Genomic DNA, 24,143 nt, shown 5'->3' with positions numbered 1-24,143 from the left:
TATAAAACTTCTAAATTGTTCATGCAAAAGCACTTGAAAGTGCTTCTTGAGGAAGCACCTGACAGGTGCTTCTCAAAAAATCCTTTAAAAGCACTTTTATAACTTAGAAGCACTTCTATTTATTTTTGTCAAACGCTATTAAAAGTGTTTTTACTAATTTAAAAGCGCTTTTGATAATTCTAAAAGCAATACCAAATGAGCCCTTGGAGTGGAAATATGTGAATTAATTGTTTAGGCATAAGGTTTGCATATCTGCCAATGTTTTTATTTATAAATGAAAATAGGATTCATTTCTAATGTTTTATGTGTTGATATGGTGCTTAAGTTTAAATTGGTGTCATTTTGAATCTAGAGTTAAGCGTTTCGATTTTACAATTTATTATTTTAGGGTTCCTCCCATAACTCATGAGATTATCAACTTTCAATAACCCCCTATTAACTTCCATCTAGACCTGGTAACGTACGAGTCTTTTTTGTGGGTTCGAGTCGAACACGACACGACCTGTTAAGTTAACAGATGAACACGACATGACCTGTTAAGTTAATAGGTGAACACGACACACCTCTTAAGTCAATGGGTGAAAAAAATGGCAACACAAATACAACATAATTTGTTTCACCTATTAAGAAAAAAAAATACATTTATTTTTAAACAGGTCACTAACGAATTTTGCGGGTTAACAAGAAAATGACATGAAAACTTAATGAGTGACTAACAGGTCCACACGATTTTAACATGACACAATAAGTCTCAATCCGAACACTGAATTTTTTGTGTCATTTCGTATTGTGTTACTGGGTTGGGTTGAATATTGCCAGGTCTACTTCCACTGACCTAAGTTTGTCCAATCATTTATTAATTGGCTCAATATGAAAATGAGATTTAAGTTGTTTAATGGGTCATGCCCACAACCCACTTTTCATTTGACCATTCTCATGTCCTCGTATTTGCTCACCATGTGTATCGTATTCGCTTGTAAGGCATATCAATTAATTTTTCCTTTCTCTAAATATATATATTTTGATAAATACCTTTCTATAACTATATAAAAAATAATAATATTGGGATTTTTTTGAGTATTGAAATCAATCAATACTTCAAAGAAAAAAAAATCTACTTCTATTTTCACATATCCAAATACAATATAGGAATAATGCTACATTTATCAAAACAAATCTCAATTGTCACCTATTTGTCTATCTTAATTTATTGTTTTCGGTATCTTATTTGTTAAAAATAAATAGACTTTACATGAATCTCATATCATCATATGTGAATAAATGAAAAAAAATACCATTTATTGCAACTTGTTTTCCTAGTCATATATATAAAATAGATTTTTTTTTAAACAAAAAGAACAACCCACAATTTGATTGGTCACCCGCTTCACGCGCATGTATAAGCCAATTGGTCCCAATTGTCACCTTTTAACTTTCCTAATCTGGGTTTCGAACCTGTGACTTGGTGAGTTCTGTCTGTCTCTTCTCTGGTAGTTTTTTTTTTGGTCAAATCTTCTCTGGTAGTTTATGGTTTGGTTGGCCTTCTGGAAAGACAGCTAAATCTTACGAGGAACAATGCATTATTAGCCACGTGTGCTTTATCATTCCCATGATTATCCTCGTTTTCTAGAAAAGTCCAAGCTCCTTCACTACACCACCAACTTACCAAATTGCCCTCCCAATTTTTCATCCTTAAAGACTAGACATTGAATTCTCCTTTTCCTTTCCTAATTTTCTTATCAGAAACATTGAATTTGAATTCAATGTTTAAAGTAAACGCTTTTACCATTTGATATGGGCCATATGGCCATGGCTACTTCAAGCCACTTTCCTATATGATTGAGCTGTTTATTTTCATCTATTTATTATATTTATTATTTATTTATAAATTAAATTATGAGGATGTTTCGTATACATATTGTTTATGCCATATTATTGACTTGATTCTTTTTTATCCCACATTAATAAATTATAAAGAGAGTTACCCTACCCACTTTTATAAATAAGGTCATTCACATTTTTATAGACGGAGTAATGAGAGTTACCCTAGTCTTGAGATTTCTCCTTTAGGAGCTCTCTCCACATTCTCTCGTATGAGCTTTGGCATGCCCCTCTCTCAATGTATTGTAATCTTTATTCACTAGTGAAAACTAGGGTTGTTGAAGCCCGTCATCCCACCAAAAAATAAAAAGAACTAGGGCTGCTCTTGGGGTAAGTAAATTAGGCAATCACCAAATATTTAAGGCCCTAAATTTATTGATCTTTTATATATTATGGCGATTTTAGTTACTTATCCAAAAAAATTTAAATTGTGTACGATCGAGGGTGCCATTTTTATAATTTGTCTTGAGCCCTAGAATCTCAAGATCGCCCTTAGTGAAAATCAAATATAATTTAGTAAACATAGCGTAAATTGAATAAATTATGTTAGACTATGTATTTCATATATGTGTTATTTTAAATTTTTTTTAATAATTTAACACATTTATCACCACCTCTTTTATGGTACACACATTCGGGAAGTGATTTTTTTTTTTTTAGGTTATGTCGAGTTTTATGATAATTATTAATTTTTAAAATACTCTATACATAAAAAATCAAAAATGTTAGTTGTCCTACATTTTTTTTCTCACATTTGTATCTCACCTGATGTGTTATTATTTTACTGGAAGAGTATTTCTTTTTTCTTTTTTAGGTTTTATTTTTTTATTTAGTGTCCAATGTATGAATGCCATGTAAAGTAGTATGAAATTGTGGTATAAAAATGTGGTAAGTGTAGCATTACTCCATAAAAAATAGATAAAGTAAGAATAATGCTATATTTACTACATTCTTATACCACATTCTTATACCATATGACGTGTTATTACTTTATTGGACAAAGTTTTTCTTTTCTTTTTTGGGTTTTTATTTTTATTTTTTAGTATCCAATGTATGAATGCCATGTAAGTTACCACATAAGGTGGTATGAAATTATGGTATAAAAATGTGGTATATGTAGCACTACTGATAAAGTAATGTAACCTTTTTCCCGTCTGTAATGGCATGGGCATTTGCGTCAGACCAGTAACAGTATCGAGTGAGCTTAGTAGTGAAGAAGGCAGAGTGGACTTGAGTTGGCTTCACCGACGCGCAACTAACCGTCAAGCATACGACACGCAAACGCGCTTCTCTCTTTTTCTCTCTTACTGATGGACACGTAGCAGCAGCTTGTGTAGTCGACTCGTATTAGGCTACGTTCACATGTTTGGAAATTTGGATAACCGACAAACAGTTGGAAACTTGGAGAATAACCCCATCAAGCCGTCCATCGTTTGGGAGTCTCTTAGAATATGCCACGTGGAGGCTGCTGATACATCGCTGTGAGGCCACACTGCCACCTGTGTTTCTTCTCATAGTTGATCAGCATCCACTCTCCAAGACGCTAGTGGTTCAAACTCATGCTTTGTGGGCAAAAAGTGATGCAATGAAATTCTTAGGTGTAAGATTAGTGCTTATCTAATGCATGAGTGTTCAACTTTCGTTCTCTAATAAAATAGAGGGAGATCTATTTGTATAAGTAAGTTTCATTTCTGTTATGTTATATTAAAATGAAGTTAACTATTTTTAGATGAACAATTTTCGAACCAGTTTAATTAGTTTGAACATAATTGAAATTCTTTTAAATGAGCATTTTTTGGTTGATTCAGTCAGCCAATTAATCCGAACCGAATTGAACTAAATCGATACACTGTCACGTAGTGTATTCAATCCAACGTGTAAGAATATTGTTAGACGTTTATCTCTTCTAGGATATAATATTAATAATATTCACTCATATTATGACACATATACTTATTATACCACGTGGTGGTGTATCGTTACACCAAAAAATCTTTCTGATGTTAGAGGAGGGCAATGGACATTAGATATATTTAACTAAACTAGTGGTGTTAAGCCAATAGAATCACAACAAACAGAAGGAAATTAAGACACGGAGAGGTACGTAACTTGGTCGTCAGTCATAGATTGATTAGTGGATGGCGTCAAACTTTGGCACACTACACAACAAACGCTACCTTACAAGTTTGGACTACAGTACCTTTGATACTTTAATATATTCTATGTAATGTGAATGAAGTGAAAGAAGGTACAAGTAATTAAGGCTAAGCTGAAGTCATGCCTCACATAATCATGATCACTTCCATCGTTTTAAAACTTGTAGGGTTTTGGCCAGCTAATATAAGTTTCATCTTAGTTATTTTTGCCTTGTCTTAATGTCCATGTATGGAAATGAATTGGAAACTTCAAGAAACTGAGGAAGAAACTAGCTATAAGCCTATAACATATTGACAGTTGACTTAACAGATCTTTGTAAGTAACATCCAAGTTCCAGCCTTTTAGAATTTGAAAAGGCATATTGGTCAAAAAAAGAATTTGAAAAGGCATGATTTGATTGAATAGGGTCTCCAATTCACATCATGATTGGGCTCGAAATAGCAAAGTATATATGATGAAGGTTTAGTTTTTAGTTTATGAAGCCTGTAATTTGTCTAAGTTGGGCTCTGGCTTGGGCTGGCCAACAGCCTTACTAGAGATGGGCTGGTTTTGGTTCGACTAGAGCATAAGGGAATATGGATAGTTGGGCTAAATGAACACCCAAAAAAATCTCAAGGCTGTGTTTTGGATTGAGGGATTTGAGTGGGTAGGTTTAAATTTGGAGATGCCAAATCCAAATAAGTTTAGGTCCAACTCAAATATTTTTACCTTTTTTATTTTGAGAACTGGAGTATTCGAACTTGAGACTTCTTTGGTTTGGTTGAAATAAAATAAAATATTTTTATTTTGACATCTAAGAATGTCTAATCTTCACCAATTAACTTGTGTTCTAGTGGTTCTCAAAAAAAGAAAAAAAAAAAAACACTTGTGGTCTAGTGATATTTTTCTCCACAATGTTGGAGAGGTCCCTAGTTCAAATATCTCATTTTTAGATTAAAAAAATAGAAGTCTAATCTTCTATATATATAAAAAGAATAGCCCAATTTAGTGAAACTTTCATAATTCCTTCAAATACCACTTGTTAAAAACTTTAAACAAAACAACCTAATATACTAAAATGTAAAATAGTAAAAAATAACCCAACAAATATCATACTCAACTATATTTTAAGATTTTATTCATTTGTGGCTAAAACTATTAATATTATTTAACGTAATTTTTTTTTTTTTAAACCAAAGATTCACGTATAGCAAAATTAAGAGTTCTCTACAAAATAGAAAAAGTGTCTTGACACTAGGTATTATATTAAAAAAGTGACTATATGATACACATGTCACATGTATTTAATTAATTTTATACTAAATCACAATTAATAGTACGATGATAAAAATAGTATTTTAAATAAGTAACGATCTTTACTATTGAAAGGTGTTCACATACAAACATGACTTCTTTATGAACAAATCATACAAACATGACTTTTTCTTTTCAAACGAAAAAATTCTTTTGCAGCGTTGTGGTTATATTAATATGAAGACAGTATTTAAATAAGAATGAGATAATCATTAGCACATTTTTAAAAGTAATTTCTTGTGTCACTTAATTGAGATATTGGGAGAAATTAAATATCAAATAATTAATTGAGGTTAAAGAAACTAATGGACCCAAAGTCACAAAGGGATGATTGAGATTTGTTTTCTTCAATACGGTACCCTAATTTTGTTGCTAAAGCTTTTTTAATAATTATACAAGCACAATATTCTACACTGGTATATAAATTAACAATCTAATTAGATTTTTGAGGAAGACCTACGAAAGTGCTGTTTGCGATCTCCTCCTTTATATTGAATGATTGATCAAGAATTTATTGTACACTTTTTATATGAATATGATGAGAGAGACTTCTAACTCTAAAACAAATTACTTATTCTTTACACTTATGACTAAAGGTTTTTTTTTTTTTTTTAATGAATTAATCAACTGTCGTCCATGATCTTTCTCTGACAAATAGAAATTAGGTGTCATTCATTAGACTAAATGATCATTAACCTCATAAAAAGTTAATTCTTATATCTTTTTAAATTATATATATATGAATTTGACAAATCCTCAATGTTAGCCTTACATTGATATTGGTGTTCACCATTTCAACTACTCCTCAGACTTGACACAATCACACAAGTAACAAGTTTCAATTGTTGGCTCAGTATTGGTCAATCTCGAGCCATTAGTTGTGAATTATGAGTCACGACTCACGAGTATCAAACTATAAACTATAAGTTTAGGTTACAAGTCATAAGTTGCATCATCATTATTTTTTGAATTTGGTACCTCTACGAGTACCAATTGACCAATTGTTAATTCAAATTGGATTTAAGATCCAATATTGTTTAAAAATTTAAATCATATGTGTTTAAAGGGTTTAATACAATGGGAGATAATTACCTTTGTTGGAGCGCATCGGCCCAATTGTGAACCCAATTAAAATTCCTCACTTCCAAAGTACCCATCAACCCATCTCATTCACTCATCCCCTCTTGTTTGAATTATGGACTTTTAATGTATGCTAAGGAAGCTCAAATTGTTGAAACCCTCATGGGCTGGACCCTTCTATATTTAAGCCCAAACTCCAAAAATTGGACCGACCCGTACCCGTTTGCCCATGGATCATCGACTCGGTGGAGCATCACCTATCTCACATGTACGCACCAAAACCACAACCTCCTCTCTACCTCTTCTTGGCCCATTTGCTTCACACTCTGCGAGCTTTGAGGAATCAATCAATACCCAGAACCCAGAAATCTCTCTCTCCATGGCAGCTTCTCTGCTTTGTCCTCTCTCAGCTCCCCCCTCAACAGCCTTAGACAGTTCTCAAGCTCGTCAAGGAGGTCCCTTCAGTACTGGGATCCCAAATACCTTCCTTCATGGCACCAAGATCTTCGCTGCTCCACCTCTCTCTTCAAGAAGGGTCGCAGCTCAAAGACGCTTCACGTCTGCGTCTGCTAAAGCTTCTTCGGACAACGTTCCCAAGCAGTTCAGGCAAGAGAATCTCAAAGATGGATGTGAGTTTCCACAACCCTCTGCTCTCTTTCTTCTTTGTTGATTTCCAGAGATGCCCATCTCTTCTGGTTTTATTTTAAGTGTGTATTTGTAATCTGTTTTAGTCATATTCGATCAAATATCTGTTATGGGTTGGGAGGTTTCAATTGGGTTGCTGCAGAGAAAGGTCAGAAAAGACACAAAATTGAAATTTTAGGGGAAAATGAGTTTTATTGTTTGAGGGTAGTAAAGCTTTTTGGTGGTGCATGTAAATGTTTATGATTATTTGGAAACTAAAACAACATTGAGCTCATATTTTCGTGCTGTTTTTTTATTTCTTTCTTTTGTTCTTCAATGTTGTTTATGATTAATGAAGTCGTGTCATCATGTTGCTTTTAAGGAAGTTATTAGCGGTGGTTTTCCAGTGTCAAATTTATGCTCAGTTTTTGTGAGTTTTTTGAGAAAATTTTTAAAGCTGTTATGGTGAGCTAGCCTGGAAGGGATGTGGTTGTGGAAAAGAGCCAAAAAGGACACAAGGCATTTTCATTTTGTTTTTATTTATTATTATCAGGCATGCCAGTGCATATAAGAGAAGAGACTGGCTGGGGAACTAGATTAGTCATGCTCTGTTTTTATGTTGAAAGGAGAATGTAAACTGGCCATAAGTTGGTTGGAAAAGCTAAGAAAAGCGCATCCTTGAGGAATTTCTACGTTTTGGTTGATGGTAGTCTGCATAATTTATGATATATGTTGATCAAGATTATCGTAACCATTGACTTACCACTAGCCCTTAGGTCATCCATTTCATGCTCTGATAATGATGGCTAAGAGTAAGAGCTCATGGGCAGAACTTACCCTTGCAAAACCGGTTTGCATGGGACAGGTGCCTAATAGCTCATATATTAGACCTGGATGTTCTATTTTTTCGATGTGAGTCAATAGATCATATATCAAGGTTTTTAAGGATACCATAATCATTGATATTTGGATTGGAAGTGATTCTCCTGATATTACTAATATTTGAATTTGATTGCAATGCTTCCATATGCTCATTTACAATGACCACCCCCCACTTCAAAAATCATTATCTTTGCTTTTAGGAGAATTGCATTTTATATGATGACTTGAATCTGCTGATGTTAAAGTTTCAATGAATTTCCAAAGAAACTTGGAATATCAACTATATCCAGAAGCAAAATAAATTGAATTTCCTACTTACCTTTCCTCTACTCTTCTCCTTTGTAGTGATGGATAATTTCAAGAATGTGCCCCAGTATCTGTATGGCCTTAGTCCTTCCCAAATGGACATGTTCATGACAGAAGATAATCCTGCCCGACGTCAGTCAGAAAGTGTTACAGAGGTTTTATAGAGACTCCAATCATTTTCTAAGCGTCTTAGTGATGATATAAGTACTAAGTTGATTTCAATTAAACCTAAATTTAATGTGATAAATTCATTTAACCAGACATTTTCTTGTTATAAAAAAACACTTTCACAGGAAAGCATCTCGTCTGCCAACAATTATTTGAATCATGGAGGGATGTGGAGTATGTCAGGCATGGATGAAAAGGGCCCTTCAAAATATAGTATGAGTGTGAGCATGTATCGTGGAGGTGCAAGAGGATATGGGAGACCCCGAACTGCTCCTCCAGATCTGCCTTCCTTACTCTTAGATGCTCGGATATGCTATTTGGGCATGCCAGTAAGACCTTATACTTTATTTCATTAGATTCCTGGCAGCAAGATGAATCATTTTAATTTCTCTCTTTATGGTCTATCCATTAAGTTTGTTCTGACTCGGCATTTGTCTTTTTACCTGATTTCTGTAGATTGTACCAGCAGTAACTGAGCTTCTTGTTGCTCAGTTTATGTGGTTGGATTATGATAACCCTTCTAAGCCTATATATTTGTACATAAATTCGTCTGGGACACAGGTTAGTGTTGGAAGTACTAGTAATTTCAATTCAATTTACTTAATAATGATGAGTGAAATATAACTTCAAGGTTTCCTCCAATAATATTCATTATTTGAAGCATTACCTATCTGTATTAATTTGGTTGATGCTATTTAGAATGAGAAGATGGAGAGTGTTGGATCTGAAACTGAGGCATATGCCATAGCTGATATGATGAAGGTGAGTATTATTATCAACTGTAACGTATTCTTTTGCATCTATTTATAAATGTAGATTAGAGAACGAAGTAAAATTGTTATTTTCATTGTAGATCATATATGCCCATTATATAGTATGATGACATTTTTTGAATAATTTACAGAACTCATTTCCATATCAATACGTAGTTTGTTATTATCAACTGTAACGTATTCTTTTGCATCTATTTATAAATGTAGATTAGAGAACGAAGTAAAATTGTTATTTTCATTGTAGATCATATATGCCCATTATATAGTATGATGACATTTTTTGAATAATTTATAGAACTCATTTCCATATCAATACATAGTTTGTTATATCATTATTGAATCATTTCCATTGAAATAGACCTAGCTGGGTTAGTTTACCAATTTTAAGCCTGCCACTTGACCTGCTCTTCATTTATATGTGTATGTCTGCATGTAGTATGTCAAATCCGATGTGTATACAGTGAATTGTGGCATGGCATATGGTCAAGCAGCACTTCTTCTCTCACTTGGAGCAAGGGGTTTTCGTGCAGTACAGCCAAATTCCTCCAGTATGATTTCATCTTGAAATTTAGCATACTTTTGAAAAATTATCATGCAATCTGGGAAGCAGTAAAGACTAAAGAGGGTGCTATTTTGTCCATCCATTGTGCTCAATGAACTCAACCATGCAGCTTACTATAATGTTGTTTAGATCTAAGCATTGTTCTATACTTTCTGATAGCTGTAATTATATTGAATTGCAGCAAAATTATATCTGCCAAAGGTCAGCAGGTCAAGTGGGTCAGTCATTGACATGTGGATTAAGGTATCTTCTCACACCTCCCCCTCCCCCCTCCCTCCTCTGTCTTTCTCTATCTCACAGCTTCTGCACGAACTTCTATCAGGCCAAGGAACTGGATGCGAACACCGAGTATTACATTGAGCTGCTCGCAAAAGGAACAGGGAAAACCAAGGAAGAAATTGCTAAAGACATTCAACGGCCTAAATATTTTCAAGCACAGGAAGCCATAGCATACGGGATTGTAGACAAGATAATTGATTCGCGGGATGCTGCATTTGAGAAACGGGTAAGTTCCTCTCAATACAATTTATCAATCTTTCTGTTGCACAATGCCTGTGTGAAATTGTAAAAGAGAATTTCTTTGATCAGAATTACGATGAGATGCTTGCTCAATCAAGAGCTACAAGGAGAGCAGGAGCAGGCGGTCCACAGGCAGCTCCATCCGGATTTAGGTGATTGCAAGGCAATAGCACTGCAAAGATACACTAAGGAAGATTTGAGCTGGTCTTCTCTTCTCTTCCAATCTAGTGCCTTGGAGGCGGTGCCTACGTTTGGGGTTTTGGCTGAAGACATTGATAACGTCCCATTTTGGGATACTTCCGACGCTGTATATGTGGTTAGTTTTGAAAAAGCTTTATGTTAAATAGTAGCTTACGGATGTTGTCCAGAAAAAGAAGCTTATAGAACCACAAGTTTTTAGATAATTTCTCACCTTTTCTTTATGGGTATTAAACGCCTTGTATTTTCTATTTGTGACTACTGACTACACAAACCCGTAAATGAATCCAATTAAAATTGAATTAGCTCTAATATATATTTGATTTGCTAACCAATTATCAGATTCAAATCATAATCTGAAGTTGCAATCTGATTTTTCAGATGCAATCTGATATAACCTCTTCTGAAAAACAAGAAGAGGTTAGAATTTGATTAATTACATCTGATTTTGATTAAAATCTAGTCCATTTAGACACAGACTTGTAATCGCTGGACTCAGCTGTTCATTTTAAAACTGCTGGGGAAAGAAACGGCTCTCAAGGGGTGACTTCATTTAAAGGGGCTCTAGGGATATGCCGCCGAGAATATGAGATTTACCAAAGGATGATACAAACAAACTGCTTGTTCAAAGACGCTTTCTATGTAAATGAATACTTAATGGTTGCATTACAAAAGCAATATAGTTTCTAACAGCGTAAGTTTTAGATGGATGGCCCAAATCTCATGCACTGGCTGCAGTTCTTTACATATAATAAGTAGACCACAGTAACTAAGACAAAAGGTACAATTCTATAACTTAAACTACGCAGGTGGATTTGGGTACACTTTTGGCTTTGGCTTCACCTCAATCTCATTTACACTGCGAATAAAGATGGCATCTGGCTCATGACTGCAAGATGAACAGATAATAACATTAGATGGATGGTTGTATGGATCAATTGAAAGAGAAGAAGATAAAGAAAGGTCCTTACGGTTTATCTCCCTCTTCAAACGTGTAACTCGAACCCACAGCCAATAGCCGCCCATCTCGGCTAAATGAAAGTGCCGCGATGCTTGTTGGGTACTTTGAGTACTGCACATAAGAGCATATTGACAAATTTATCATATGCTAATTTCTCCATGGGGGAATCAAGACACTAGTGTCACCAAAGGCAAACGATTACCTGATATAACCTCTTCTTGTTGTTCCCATCCCATACGTTCACATAGCCATCACAACCTCCAGTAGCAAATGTACCATAGCTGCAGTTGAATTTCAGAAATGAACTCATAATATGCACATGGAGTAGAAAGACACTGCTAGTTTCACTATTTTAAAACTCAATTTGTTAACGTGACATTCATCCTCTGTTCAAGAACAATGTTGGATTCAATTGTATCTAACTCAAAAAGTGTAATCAGCACAGTGTAATGTTCAAATACAATCATGCTATGTTCAGTTATAAACTTATAAATATTATAATCCCAACTCTCATACAAGCAAAAAGCATGTGCCAATTTCTAAGATGGCCACTCATTTCAACTCATCACAATAGGTTGCCACAGTCAGTCAATAATGTACTAGAATATCTAACTGATGCTGATTAATATGAGCCATAAAATCTCACATATTGCACGAACAATTCAGACCCTTATTTGCCTCAATATATGTATGAGCTCCATTCTTGAACCATTCAACTGAAGAAAAAGCCATAAACTAAATCGACTACTATGATATTCACCATGGTAACTATTGTAATCACAAGATTCTTTCAACAGAAAACTCATAGATGGCCTATCTTTTAATGAATTTCATAAATCAGAGAATCAAAAGTTCGATACACATCATATTTTATGGGGATAAAGATAACTTACATGGGGTGAAATGCAATTGCATTTACTGGATAGACAATGTCCCTTCCTGCCTCTGATTTTCTATGACACTTAAATGCATATCTGCACCAAGTTTGATACCATTAACAAATGAAGGATGAAGACTATTTGCACAGAGCACACTTTTGTCAGTTAATTTCTTTTTTTGGTGGGGAGTGGCATCTTAGATTTCCCAGCCTATTTTAAAGAAAACCAAAAGATAGAAGGCCATGAAATAGCAAATACGAATCAATAAAGCACAAATTTGAGTATTTCATGTTGCTCACTAAGAGCTCGGTACATACTTTTTGGCCTGACTAGCCTCCGAGAGATCGAAAAACTCCATCGCAACCCGTCCTTCAACAGAACTCAGAGCATAACCTGCAAAAAGTAACATCAAATAAAACCTGAAAGAACCAACAGCAAGGATGCATGAAATTCATAAAACCAATTCTAAGTTTCATAACCCTGTCATGATTTCAAAATTATATTTTTAACACTTAAAACAGTAAAGCCAAGGAAAAAGTTTTTTCTTGTGGTTAGCCAGAAAACCACATGATTATATCTTTGACAATCATAAAGTACCAAGTACGTAAAAGAAAAAGTTTGCAAGATAGAGTCCAGAAACTGAAAAGCTGAAAAAAATACCTGTTCCATTAGGATAACAACGCACACATCGAGTTTGATATTTCAATGAAGATTCTCTTCGTTGCTCAGGTTGCGACATATTTCTCAAATCATAGACATTGACATGCCTTCCTGCAGTTGCTACCACTAAATGATTCCCAACAAGTGAGAGAGAATAAACACGCTCGGGTTGCAGGTACGTCCCAACAAGAGTACGCTCCTGTCCGCTTGCACCTCTAGGGTCCCAACACTTGATTGTTTTATCCCAACTACCAGTGATCAACTGCCCTGATAGAATTAACACAAGAAGCAGGTAGGTTACAAATTGGGAATCTTCCAGTAAAAGGAAACAAATTGGCAGCATTTGAACTTATATAAATGTGATCACTGAAAATACCAATTATAGCATCAGCATTATAACAGTGTAAGGAACATGATTTAAGGTCGGGTACATTGTCAATATAAATTTCAAACTCCAAGCAACTTACACACAACAAAGCATTCTATAATATTTGAGCAACCCAGATGCGAATTTCAATGAACAAACTTAAAACATTGAAGCTTAGATTAGAAACGTTTTTTAATGTAGAAATGGGTAATCTGGAAAACCCACCAGCTGCATAAGAGTACTCAACACAACGCACTGGGGCGTCATGCCTTCCCAAAATGTCTTCCTTGTTGGAGCTGAAAACGAGCCTGGAACATTGAAATAGACAAAAAAAAAAGCATAAGAAATTAAGAAATGGGTTATGTGTCTCTGCACTCTCTGAGCAACCAAACAGAAAATTAAGGGTTTGGGGTTTTACCGCCTGACAGTGTTGTCGGCACTGGCGCTGAAGCCGGAGGAGTCGTCGTGGAAGCAACAGTCGAGGACGGGGCCGCCGTGCTTGAACTCTCCGCGCAGCACATTGGCGCTGGCGTCGTACAATCGGACGGTCTGCATAATGAGAGAGAGAGGGATTAGAGAGAGAGAGAGAGAGTACACGTGGCGAGGGATGGGGGGCGAGGGCGTACCTTGTCCCAAGAGGAGACGAGCAGGTGATCGCTGTGGTTGGAGAAGCGGAGGTTGGAGATGCCATCGGAGGGGGGGCTGGAGAGCTCGCGGCCCGGGGCCGGCGGAGGGACAGCTGTCATGGCGGGATTGGTTGGCTGGGCGCAGTGAGTGAGTGAGAGAGAGTGGCTGTTATTAGGGTTTTGAATCTTGAGTGAGAGAGGGAGCTGAGCTGAGCTGCTGCGATGTGATGAGAGAGAACGAAGAGGGAGGGAAGGTGATTTGAAAAATGGGACAAAAGAAGATAAACGAAGGGTACAATGGTGTTGTGTTGTGATCCAAAACTCCAAACGTTTCAACTTTCAAATTCAAATGAGGGCCATGGAGATTGGAGCTCACCCTCCTCACCCTTCTCACAGTCTCACAGTCTCACTCTCCCTTCGTTGACAGCCCTACTGGGTTGGGGCCGTTGGGCTGCTCCTGGGCTTGGGCTTGGGCTTTGTTGTTGTGTGATTTGTTTGGGGGGATTTCAGTTTTGTCTTGGGAAAAAAAGGTTTTTGGTCCCTGAGTGGCTGTGTTTTATGACTTTATCTCAAAAACCGATTTGGTTCATCTAGTTTCAAAACTCCATATTTGGTTTATATATTTTATATTATTTGTAATATGAGGATAATTTTAATAAATTAAAAATTTCAATTTTTGATTAAAAATGAAATTGAAGATTGCATACAATATTTTTTGTCATTTTTTATTAAAACTTGTGAGTCTAAATAAGTTATTAGTTTTAATTTGAGAAAAAAATTTAAAGTTGATTATAAAATGTCATAAAATTGCAAACATTATAAAACACAAGGACCAATTGTAAAATTTTGAAAACACAAAGACAAATATGTTTTTAGGCTAAAACACAAGGATTAAAATTGTTTTTTTTTTTCCCTTTTGTCTTTGTAATTTCAATTTTAGCAATACTAACCTTCTACTTGTGTGATGTTGTACTACGAGGACCATTTTTGGGTAAGTACGAGGTTATAGTTTGAGGCTTAATTATAGAAATAGCTGTAAAATAGTCTCACTTGAGGTTTTTCGATGTTATTACTCACTTCAGTCTTATTCGTCAATTTATTCGAATTTTTATCAAATTTTATGCGTGTGACTCGCTTTTAAGGGGTAAAAGTGTCACTAATCAGCCAAACATGTGCTTGTTGCTTTTGGTGTAATGAGAATAACTTACTTATCTTCGTGATAATGACAGGTGGTATCCTACTTAGAGAAAGGGAGGAAGAGAGAAAAAAAGAGAACAAGAGAAAGAGAGAGATAAAGAGAGAAAAAGTGAGGGGATACCACTGATAGGGGCACGTGAGTTCTTCTCTAGTGTGAACGTGTGATTATCAATTTTTCACCGCTCACCCATTAAATTTCATGGGCCAGGTGATCCGGCCCACCATCCAATTACTAAACACTCGAAGACACACGACGTTACTTGATTAATGAATTTACGGAGAAAAAAAAAACAGAAGAAAAAGAAAAAGAAAAATAAGGAAAACTGAAAACGGATCTGTTATGAGTTAAGGCCTGTGAGCTGAGGCTGATGCCAAATTCTGCAAATCTGTGATTATCAGTAAATAAAACCTCCGTCCGTGAATCGTAAACCCCATCGACTGCTCACTCAGCTCATGCAATGGTGGTCTGCAAATGCCGCAAGGTACCTCTCCCTTCTCTCTCTCTCTCATCATCTTCATCACTGCTGCCGTAGAATTTCAGTTTTTTATTGTCTGATTCGAATTACGGATTCAATGCGTGATTTGGTAGCTTAAGTCTCAGATCGGATCGGATTTATGATTTTGAAACTGAGGCGATCTTTGAGATTGCGAATTGGTTTTTCAGTATCCGCATTTGTCAAGCAGATTGGAAAAATGTTCAGATTAATGTTTGAGCTTCATGGTTTTAGTTCATTTTGAAATTCTTGAGCTGATTGAATAAATTCCAAGGCTGATGGGACATTGGGGCTTTTTGTATTTCAGGCTACTAAGCTGTATTGCTTCGTCCACAAGGTTCCAGTCTGTGGAGAATGCATCTGTTCTCCCGAGCACCAAATATGCGTGGTAAAGTATTTGTTTTCTGGTCAATTTTGTGTTGTAATTCTTAGGCTTCACTGGATGGAATGGATTGTTGATTTTTTGTTGATTTAATTATAATCAGTGTCCCGGCCAAAAAAAAAAATATATAATCACAGTGCCAGTATTCATGGGGTTGAATTGGACTTATGAAATAATCATGGGGCTGAATGGGGTTCAACCCATTTTAGCATGGTGATATATTAAGATTTAAAAGATGTATTGGTTCAAATATATAAACTTTAATTGAATGTGAAAATGAAATTTGTTTGACCCGTTTTTGGCCACTTTTAAGTAGTTTAATATCTTTTCAGGCCTAGGTTGGTGTGGTAGAGCTAGATATCACATATACACCCTTGGTCTTGGCTCCAGTGCTACTGGAGATGGGGGGTCGTTGCCAGTTTTTTTAGCATTCACTAAGTTCAGAGTTTAATATGTTATACATTTGAAATATTCGGAAGGACTTTTGGGGACTGACCTTTGTTTATCTTGCCATCTCCTGTAGATTCGTACTTACTCGGAATGGGTAATAGATGGAGAGTATGAATGGCCTCCAAAATGCTGCTGCTGTCAGGTTGAGCTTGATGAGGGGACTGGCTCTCAAACGATTCGGCTGGGTTGCTTGCGTATGTGATTTTTTGATATAGTTACTGCAACTTGCATATTTTAATATTTTATCAATTTGAAATGATAAAGAAATTGTTGAACTCATACTACACATCATAATACACATTTATCTTTTTTTTATTTTTTTTAATATTTTAATATAGATGTTATACATACAAGTTGCCTGGTTTCACATATCAAGAGTTTCCCTTCGCATACTGCACCGGCTGGATATGTTTGTCCTTCATGTTCCACATCGGTAAGATTTGCTTACAGCGTCTCTGGATTTATGCTTACTTGTATAGTTGGACGGGGGAAATTGCATTTTTTTCTTTCATTTGCTAAGTAGGAAAGAATTGCAGTCTTATACATAATATTTGATATCTTTCATTTTTTTATTACTTGTTACTAGGGTGTTAAATTATATACAAGCACTTTAAAGATTATGAGCATGGAAAGATAGAATTGTGTTGTAGAAGTAACCTCAAGTATTAGAAACTAATATAAAAAATTCTGGGTCCACGAAACCATGTATCATGATAGATTTGTGTCAGAAGTTAGAGGTGACATTATTTTGGTATGTTCAGACTGTTCTTATCAGAACTGCATTGAGGTTCAACCCTTTTTATTCTCTCACGACCAGGCTGGTGTAGACTTTCAAATAAGGCTTAAATGACCTCTTTATCCATGACTAGTATAGTATTCTCATGTGCTATCTTCTTGTGGCATTGTCTTGATCTATTAAAATTAGAATATTGTTCAGTATGTTTATTTAGAAGTTTGTTCTGGTATGTTAGTTTTATAGAGTGGTTTGTTTTCACATGGTTCTCTATTGGTGCAGATATGGCCTCCCAAGAATGTGAAAGATTCAGCATCCCGCCTTCATTCAAAGTTGAAGGAAGCTATCATGCAGGCAAGGCTCAGTCTTGACTCTTAGATTATCATAAAAAAGTTTTCTAATGTCAACTTGATTAAAATTGCTTCACTTAGTTGATGTGTTGCATCATAGAATCTCCTTGTCAGTGTAACATGATTCGCTTAATCTTAGTGTAACTGTAGCTTTTATGGTTAGCTGTTTAGGCCTTTTTAAATACTAGGCATTATCTGATTTTCTTGAAACTTTGGGAACATGTAAGGGCTCTGATAATCTTTTCTACCACTTTGTGTTGGATTAAATGGTCAATTCACTCTGCTATTGACTGAAACCTGCTGTTTAGCGTTCATATGTTTAGGAATTTGAACACTAGCATGACGTTCCCTTTACTAGTTCCCATATGTTGGAGTTGCATGATTGCAGATGTATTGTCCTATGTCACACAACAGCATTGGATGTATATTGTTAATTATGTTAGAAGGGTGTAATGAGTAGCGTATCAACATGTGCCTTGCACCTGTACCATAGTTTAGAATAAAGAGAAAAAACTCTTGAAAATGATATTAATACAATTAATTGCAAGGGTGTTGACATATTAATATTTTACAATGACGATGAATTATAATACTCCTTGTAAATTAATTATATTATCAAGTATTGTATTTTATTTTTCATGCTGATATAAAATATGAATGTATTACTCAAAGTAGTAATAAATGGATGGATAGTTATATAAATTTCAAAGTTTACAAATGGTTATATTTTCTATATTGATTCGATTCGGATAGTTAAAGTGGGAGTGATAACTAATAGATTAACCAAAATTACTCATTTTACTTTCTTTTGAACCACAACTATTTGATAAACTACAATTTGTGTTTAAGCATTCACTATATAATATAATGTTTGATTTACATGCTTTTTAAGACCCACTGTATAAAAAATTTGGATATCAGAGGACCTTAATAATTTATCAAGGGTAATGGCCAAAAAAAAAAAAATTTATCAAGGTTATCTTTTTCTAGGTAATGTTTTAACACATACCCTCCTTTATTTATAGTATAGATAGATAATGTTTTCTTTCGGAGTTTTATACCGACACTGATGCAAACAGTGGATCCAGAAGAAATTAGGGATACTACGCAGTAATACTACTACTACCTCTTCGCTAGGAAGCGAGTACCCTTTATCTGCGTGTATCTGCAGGTCTATGTGTGTCAACCATGGTAAGCACTAAGCATAACTACATGGTAAACAAAATGCATGGCTGCATTTCTGATTCATATTAATGTCTATTATTTTTGGCCAAATATCTATAGAAGGCTGCTTCCTTACACTGCATTAATGGATGAATAGTTTGGTATTTGTACATTTGTGATTTGTCTGTTGTACTAAGTTGGAGGGATTCCTTACATAAGTGTTGCAATTGTCGCCTTTGTCTGTCTCATTTATTACAGTTAGATTTGAACAGATCTGTCTGCTGTTATGCAGACTGGCTTGGAAAAGAACTTGTTTGGAAATCATCCAGTTTCATTGTCATCAACGGAGTCCCGCAGTCCTCCTCCTGCATTTTCCTCAGATCCACTTGTATCTTCGAATGGAGGCAGGGAGAATAATGCAAGCTCATCATCCTCTGTGTTAAAAGATGAAACTAACATAATCGATTTCTCAGCTACAACTGGAGCAGGATCTTCTATACTTCCAGTGACAGACATAGTGGAGATAGAAGGTCCTAGTTCAGCAGGGAATTTTATAAAAGGCTCAAGCCCTGTTGGTGTAAGAGGATTTTTCCTGTTATTTACAGAATAATTAGATATTTAGTGAACTTATTCCCTACCTCCCATATATGTGTCACTTCAGACTGGCTTGTGCTTGTTTTTGTGTGTCTTTATATATTTTCTTATGGTTTTTTTTATTGTTTCATGATTCCATTTTGTTGCAATGACTAGCATGGTGCTACAACACGCAAGGGTGCATTCCAAGTTGAGCGTCAAAATTCTGAAATTTCGTATTATGCAGATGATGAAGATGGGAATCGTAAAAAGTATTCACGAAGGGGTAAGTAGAAACTCTTTCTTTCTCTCTCCCTCTCTATGTGAATTTTCAAGTTATGATTTTCTTTATTATGCCATTGTTAATTAAATTTGCAATATAGCAAGTGGTCCTTTTATCATCCATGAAAGGATTGATTAATTACAAATCAATTATATTTTCTGAATTGGTCCTAACTGTTTCAGCTATAATTCAAACAGGCAAAAATGGACTTTTGGTCCTTCAAGTTTGGCCAAAATATCATTTTTGTCCTTACTTTTCCAATCGTTTAAATTTGGTCTTTTTTTTATTTTATTTTTTATTCTCGTGCTTTTTATGTTTTATGTTTTGTTTTTTGATTTCTAAAAGAAACTGAAGCACTGTGGTCCTTTATCAACCATAGATTTTATGCAATGCAATTTTGTGGGGTTATATTCAGTGCATGCTCTGGTCTCATTTTTTGGGGTTTTTAATTGTAGGCCCATTCCAACATAAGTTTCTCAGAGCATTGCTTCCATTCTGGTCAAGTGCATTGCCAACTTTACCAGTGACTGCACCCCAGCGGAAAGATTCATTAAATGCAAATGATGTACCAGAAGGTCGTGTCCGACATCAAAGATCGTCGAGGATGGATCCGAGAAAAATCCTTCTTGTTATAGCAATCATGTAATGTCTGCATACCCTCTTCCTTAATTAATTGCTATCTTTATCTTTTATGTATCCTTGTGGGCTAAGAAAGTAGAAAACAAGAGACCCAGAATTTAAAAAAGGAAAAGATGGGAGGGTGGGAAAACTGATGAGTGCTTTGCTACTTCTTAACTTATTGGATTACCATATGAGATCTGCTTTGGGCGGGTAAGGAAGGTGGGTCATTTGTTATATGTGCCATGCAATTAGCATAAATGCCATGCTTGCCCATGTTATTGGAGGTTAAATTCTCATGGACAATTTAAACCACTGATCTTCTGGATCTTGCTTTCTTGTACCTGCTGATTATATTATCTACTTGCAAGTATAAATTGTGGGATCATAGAAGAAAAGTATATTTCCTTTTGATTGTGGATGCTAATAGAGCACCTTAAATGCGAGTATGTTGGCTATCCAACCTCTATTTAGAGACCGAAACTGAAGCATAATCCTTACTCATTATGCTTACTGAATTTCTGCCTAAAGAGAAAAAGCTTATAAAACAAGCATATATTCTGACAAACAAATAAAAAGGAATGTAGGAGATATAAAGCAAGATGCACCGTACTAATGTAACTATTTTACAATCTTGTGCAGGGCATGCATGGCAACCATGGGTATTTTGTATTACAGATTAGTGCAACGGGGTTTTGATGAGGAGATGCCCGAGGCTGAGCAGCAGTAATTATATATGGTGTGTGGTGGAATTCAGGTGATGGTATCTTCAGTGGTGAAGACATTGTGGGGGCAATGGGGTTGACCGACCCCTATAACTCTTTTTTTGGATAATAAAGTTGATAAATATAGTACTAGTTTGGCTATTTATTTATTTATTTTTATTTTTTTCTCTCTGATTGATCATTTTGAGTTCTTGTTGCTTTTACCCATGTATCAACAAAAAAAATCTCTTTTGGCAATGACCTCTTTATCGCCTTAAAAACTGATATGAATTTTGTGAAAGTGACATATTTCACATAGGCTTGAAATACTATGTGAAATTTTATAATTGATGGACACGTTTTATGGTTCACCAAAATGGAAGTGTTACTCATGTATATCAAGTACAATCTTCGTATCCTTTCTAAGAAGTTAGGGTGATCGTGCAATTTGTGCTTTGTTTCCCTCAGTAGTCACTCACTCACACCTACAAAAAGAATAATGGGCCTGGCTCCTCTTGGGTTGTTCAAAACTCACAAGTGAAGAGCGGTATAGGAAAGCCAAGCCTAATCAATAAATAATCCATGATTGAAATGAACCATTCTAAAAAGAAAACATGTTGAGATTTGAGAATACAAAATAAGGAAAATGCTATTTCCATCAAATCGTGTTAGAATTAAATAAGGAAAATAATGCGCAAAGTGAGTCTATATTTAAATAAATAAAATATCATTTCATTTAGTGAACAGATTTGGTAAATGTAGCATTGCTCACAAAATAAAAAGTACAAAAAGGAAAAGTTATCAAATGGCTTCGATTCTTCAGCTAATTTTTCTCATATATGCTTCTTGGGCTAAGACAGAAAAATGTCAATCACGGATATAGATACAGTAAACACGGCCATCATATGTTAACAATAGTCCTGATCAGAAAAAAAAAATGTTAACAATAGTCACTATGTCACGGATATAGATACAGTAAACTTTTGTTTTTTTTGTTATATTAGAAGGAATCGAATCATAAACCTATCTTAATCGAACCCATTACTTCACCCACCCCTACTATTTAAACTAGTCCCAAGGGCTTACATTTGAACTTTTGATAATGGTTGATTAAGGTGAATTTAGGATCCACTCCACATCAACTAATAATTATATGCTTGTAATAAACAAAGCAAAAAAAGAATTAAAAGCAACAGTACTTGCGACTTTGCGAGTATATTGTTTCTTCAGCTGGCAGTTGTACACAATGATCCAAGAAAGTACACTGTGCCAGCAATTATTATTTTTCTTATGATTCTTTCTGTAGTTTTTGGCATAATAATAAAATTATCCTTTGATTACATAATGCTTAGAGCTTGTCACGATGTAAGTGACATATGAAAAAGACTGGAGCAAGGGTCCGTAGATATAACAAAGATTTATAATTTTATTTTAAACTTCATTTGTTTTTATGATAGCTGTTTTCTTATTGTCTTCTTAATCTTCTTTTATAAAAAGAAAAAGAATTTTTTTATTCTGGAGGAGGGGAAAAAGATTAATTAAAGCGATTTCAGGCTTGGAAGTGAATCAACTCTTAATTAAGTCCAGTATCATTCTTTGCCAGCATATTATCTTTAAAATTGGATTACAATTATCATTTTTCTCTTTTCTTTTTTTTAATTGGGCGGTTCAAACGGATTAGGAATAATTAGCAAGTTTTAGAGAGGATGTCATGCTTTCAAGAAAAATGAGAACATCCTTTATGGGGCAATCTCATAACAATCAATTATTTAGATCATTATTTAAGGATTATTTATGTAAAAAATTAATCAATAATTGTTTGATCATTTAAATTGTGTCCCTTTTAAGGATCCAACACAATCTTTGTTGAGAGTTATGCCTTACATAATAGATATAAAGATACATATAAGGTCTTGGACTTCTCCACTCTTTACCAATTGGTTTTAGGTTGGATATTTTAATTTCTTTAGTTTGTCAGATAAAATTAAAATGATGTTGATGATAATCAAATGACTAAATAATTTATGATTTGAAATTTTTTTGCAGAAATGATATTTGAAATGAAGTAAAAAACTGAACAATTTTGATAACAAAATTGTAGGCTGAAGGTATAATATTTTCATTTTTCTTAAATGTTGACATCCCCACTTGAAGGCTTGAAGCTTTCTTTAGAAATAATTTTAATATTTTATTCACGTAGGAGTACATCATAAAATTCTTGCGTTACATTCTATATATTTTATGAGAAGTACTTGACTTTATAATTTAACTTGTTTTCTCTAGGGGAGGCTTGTTAAGTTCAGCTTTACCTTATGTGAGTCCATTATCAATGCAACTACTTGTATAATCTATTCTTAACTAATAATTTTGTGTTCCACATCTATTCTAAAGATATACACTATATGACTAGATGATCCAAATAGCAACATCACTCCTTGAAGCTCATATATAGCTAGACTTCTAGAGAGTACAGATTCAGAAATCTAATCTCTACAACATATTAACACATATTGCTTGCTCATAGAAAATTATGTCGTTGAGAAGGGGGATTTCTACTTCAAGTGGCAAAGTCCTTGTCTCCACACCCCAAAAAAAAAAAAAAAAAAACAAATTAATTGAAGCATTTTCTAATGCTGGATGTGAGAGATTGTTCGAATGGTCTCTCACATGTCACATTAATTCTACATTACTCGTTTCTCTTTAAAATTTTGGGTCTTTTAATTAGAAGCTCAAAATGAGAAAGAAAATTAAGCTAAATTCAAGCCGGTCTAAAATTTAAGTAGAAACTCAAACTGTCCACCAAGCGCTCGGTGGGCATTGTCGAGCGCTACCCGTATCTGCAAGCTGACCATCTGCAAGCAAAATAAATGCATCTGCAAACAATTGCATTTGCATGCACCGAGTGCTCAGTAGTGTAGTTTTTTTGCTCCGCCTCCGCGTACACGGACATATCGAGCTAGAACTTAATTTTTTATTTTGCTGAGTTTCCAATTAAAAATCTTTTAAAAATGGGATTAATGTCATTTTGCTCTCCACACTATTACATTTGTATCAGTTTGCTTCTCATATTTTTAATTTGAAAAATTAAGGACCCTGGCTTTTTCAATTTTGTCATTTAAGATTATTTCGTCAATTTATACATTTTTCATCCAAAGTTCCGTTTATGGAGGGATGATCAACCCAAATTTAGCGGGAAATGAAGGAGGGAAAAGGGTGCATGATGGAAAAATGGTAAGATCTAAATAGAAGGGGCTATTTTG

The 24,143-nt window shown here is 34.9% G+C and overlaps 3 protein-coding genes across 3 annotated transcripts; 2 read left to right on the top strand and 1 right to left on the bottom strand.

The window, feature by feature from the left end:
• The first annotated feature begins 6,706 nt into the window (after window positions 1–6,706).
• CLPR1 (CLP protease proteolytic subunit 1) lies at window positions 6,707–10,649 on the top strand. Its single transcript, XM_086253657.1, has 9 exons — window positions 6,707–7,040; window positions 8,263–8,378; window positions 8,517–8,720; window positions 8,848–8,952; window positions 9,091–9,153; window positions 9,601–9,712; window positions 9,908–9,969; window positions 10,049–10,231; window positions 10,315–10,649. Exons 1-9 carry the CDS (start codon window positions 6,791–6,793, stop codon window positions 10,399–10,401), a joined length of 1,182 nt encoding a protein of 393 aa, XP_086109783.1. The 5' UTR covers window positions 6,707–6,790; the 3' UTR covers window positions 10,402–10,649.
• A 337-nt stretch (window positions 10,650–10,986) lies between these two features.
• LOC147276599 (mitotic checkpoint protein BUB3.2) lies at window positions 10,987–14,371 on the bottom strand. Its single transcript, XM_086254403.1, has 9 exons — window positions 13,936–14,371; window positions 13,728–13,858; window positions 13,535–13,617; window positions 12,943–13,209; window positions 12,600–12,675; window positions 12,298–12,378; window positions 11,607–11,685; window positions 11,415–11,515; window positions 10,987–11,332 (listed from the first exon to the last, which is right to left on the bottom strand). The coding sequence occupies exons 1-9, from the start codon at window positions 14,053–14,055 to the stop codon at window positions 11,245–11,247; spliced, it is 1,026 nt and encodes a 341-aa protein (XP_086110529.1). The 5' UTR covers window positions 14,056–14,371; the 3' UTR covers window positions 10,987–11,244.
• A 1,045-nt stretch (window positions 14,372–15,416) lies between these two features.
• On the top strand, window positions 15,417–21,073 carry LOC147276598 (RING/U-box superfamily protein). The gene is made up of 9 exons (XM_086254018.1): window positions 15,417–15,614; window positions 15,934–16,014; window positions 16,532–16,652; window positions 16,797–16,891; window positions 17,474–17,545; window positions 18,998–19,282; window positions 19,456–19,564; window positions 20,017–20,203; window positions 20,822–21,073. The coding sequence occupies exons 1-9, from the start codon at window positions 15,591–15,593 to the stop codon at window positions 20,907–20,909; spliced, it is 1,062 nt and encodes a 353-aa protein (XP_086110144.1). The 5' UTR covers window positions 15,417–15,590; the 3' UTR covers window positions 20,910–21,073.
• Window positions 21,074–24,143: the final 3,070 nt, after the last annotated feature.

This window comes from Dryas octopetala, chromosome 8 (genome assembly GCF_963921425.1).
Source record: "Dryas octopetala chromosome 8, drDryOcto1.1, whole genome shotgun sequence".
In the NCBI taxonomy this organism is placed as follows: domain Eukaryota; kingdom Viridiplantae; phylum Streptophyta; class Magnoliopsida; order Rosales; family Rosaceae; genus Dryas; species Dryas octopetala.
This window is presented reverse-complemented; position numbering and strand designations above follow the sequence as displayed.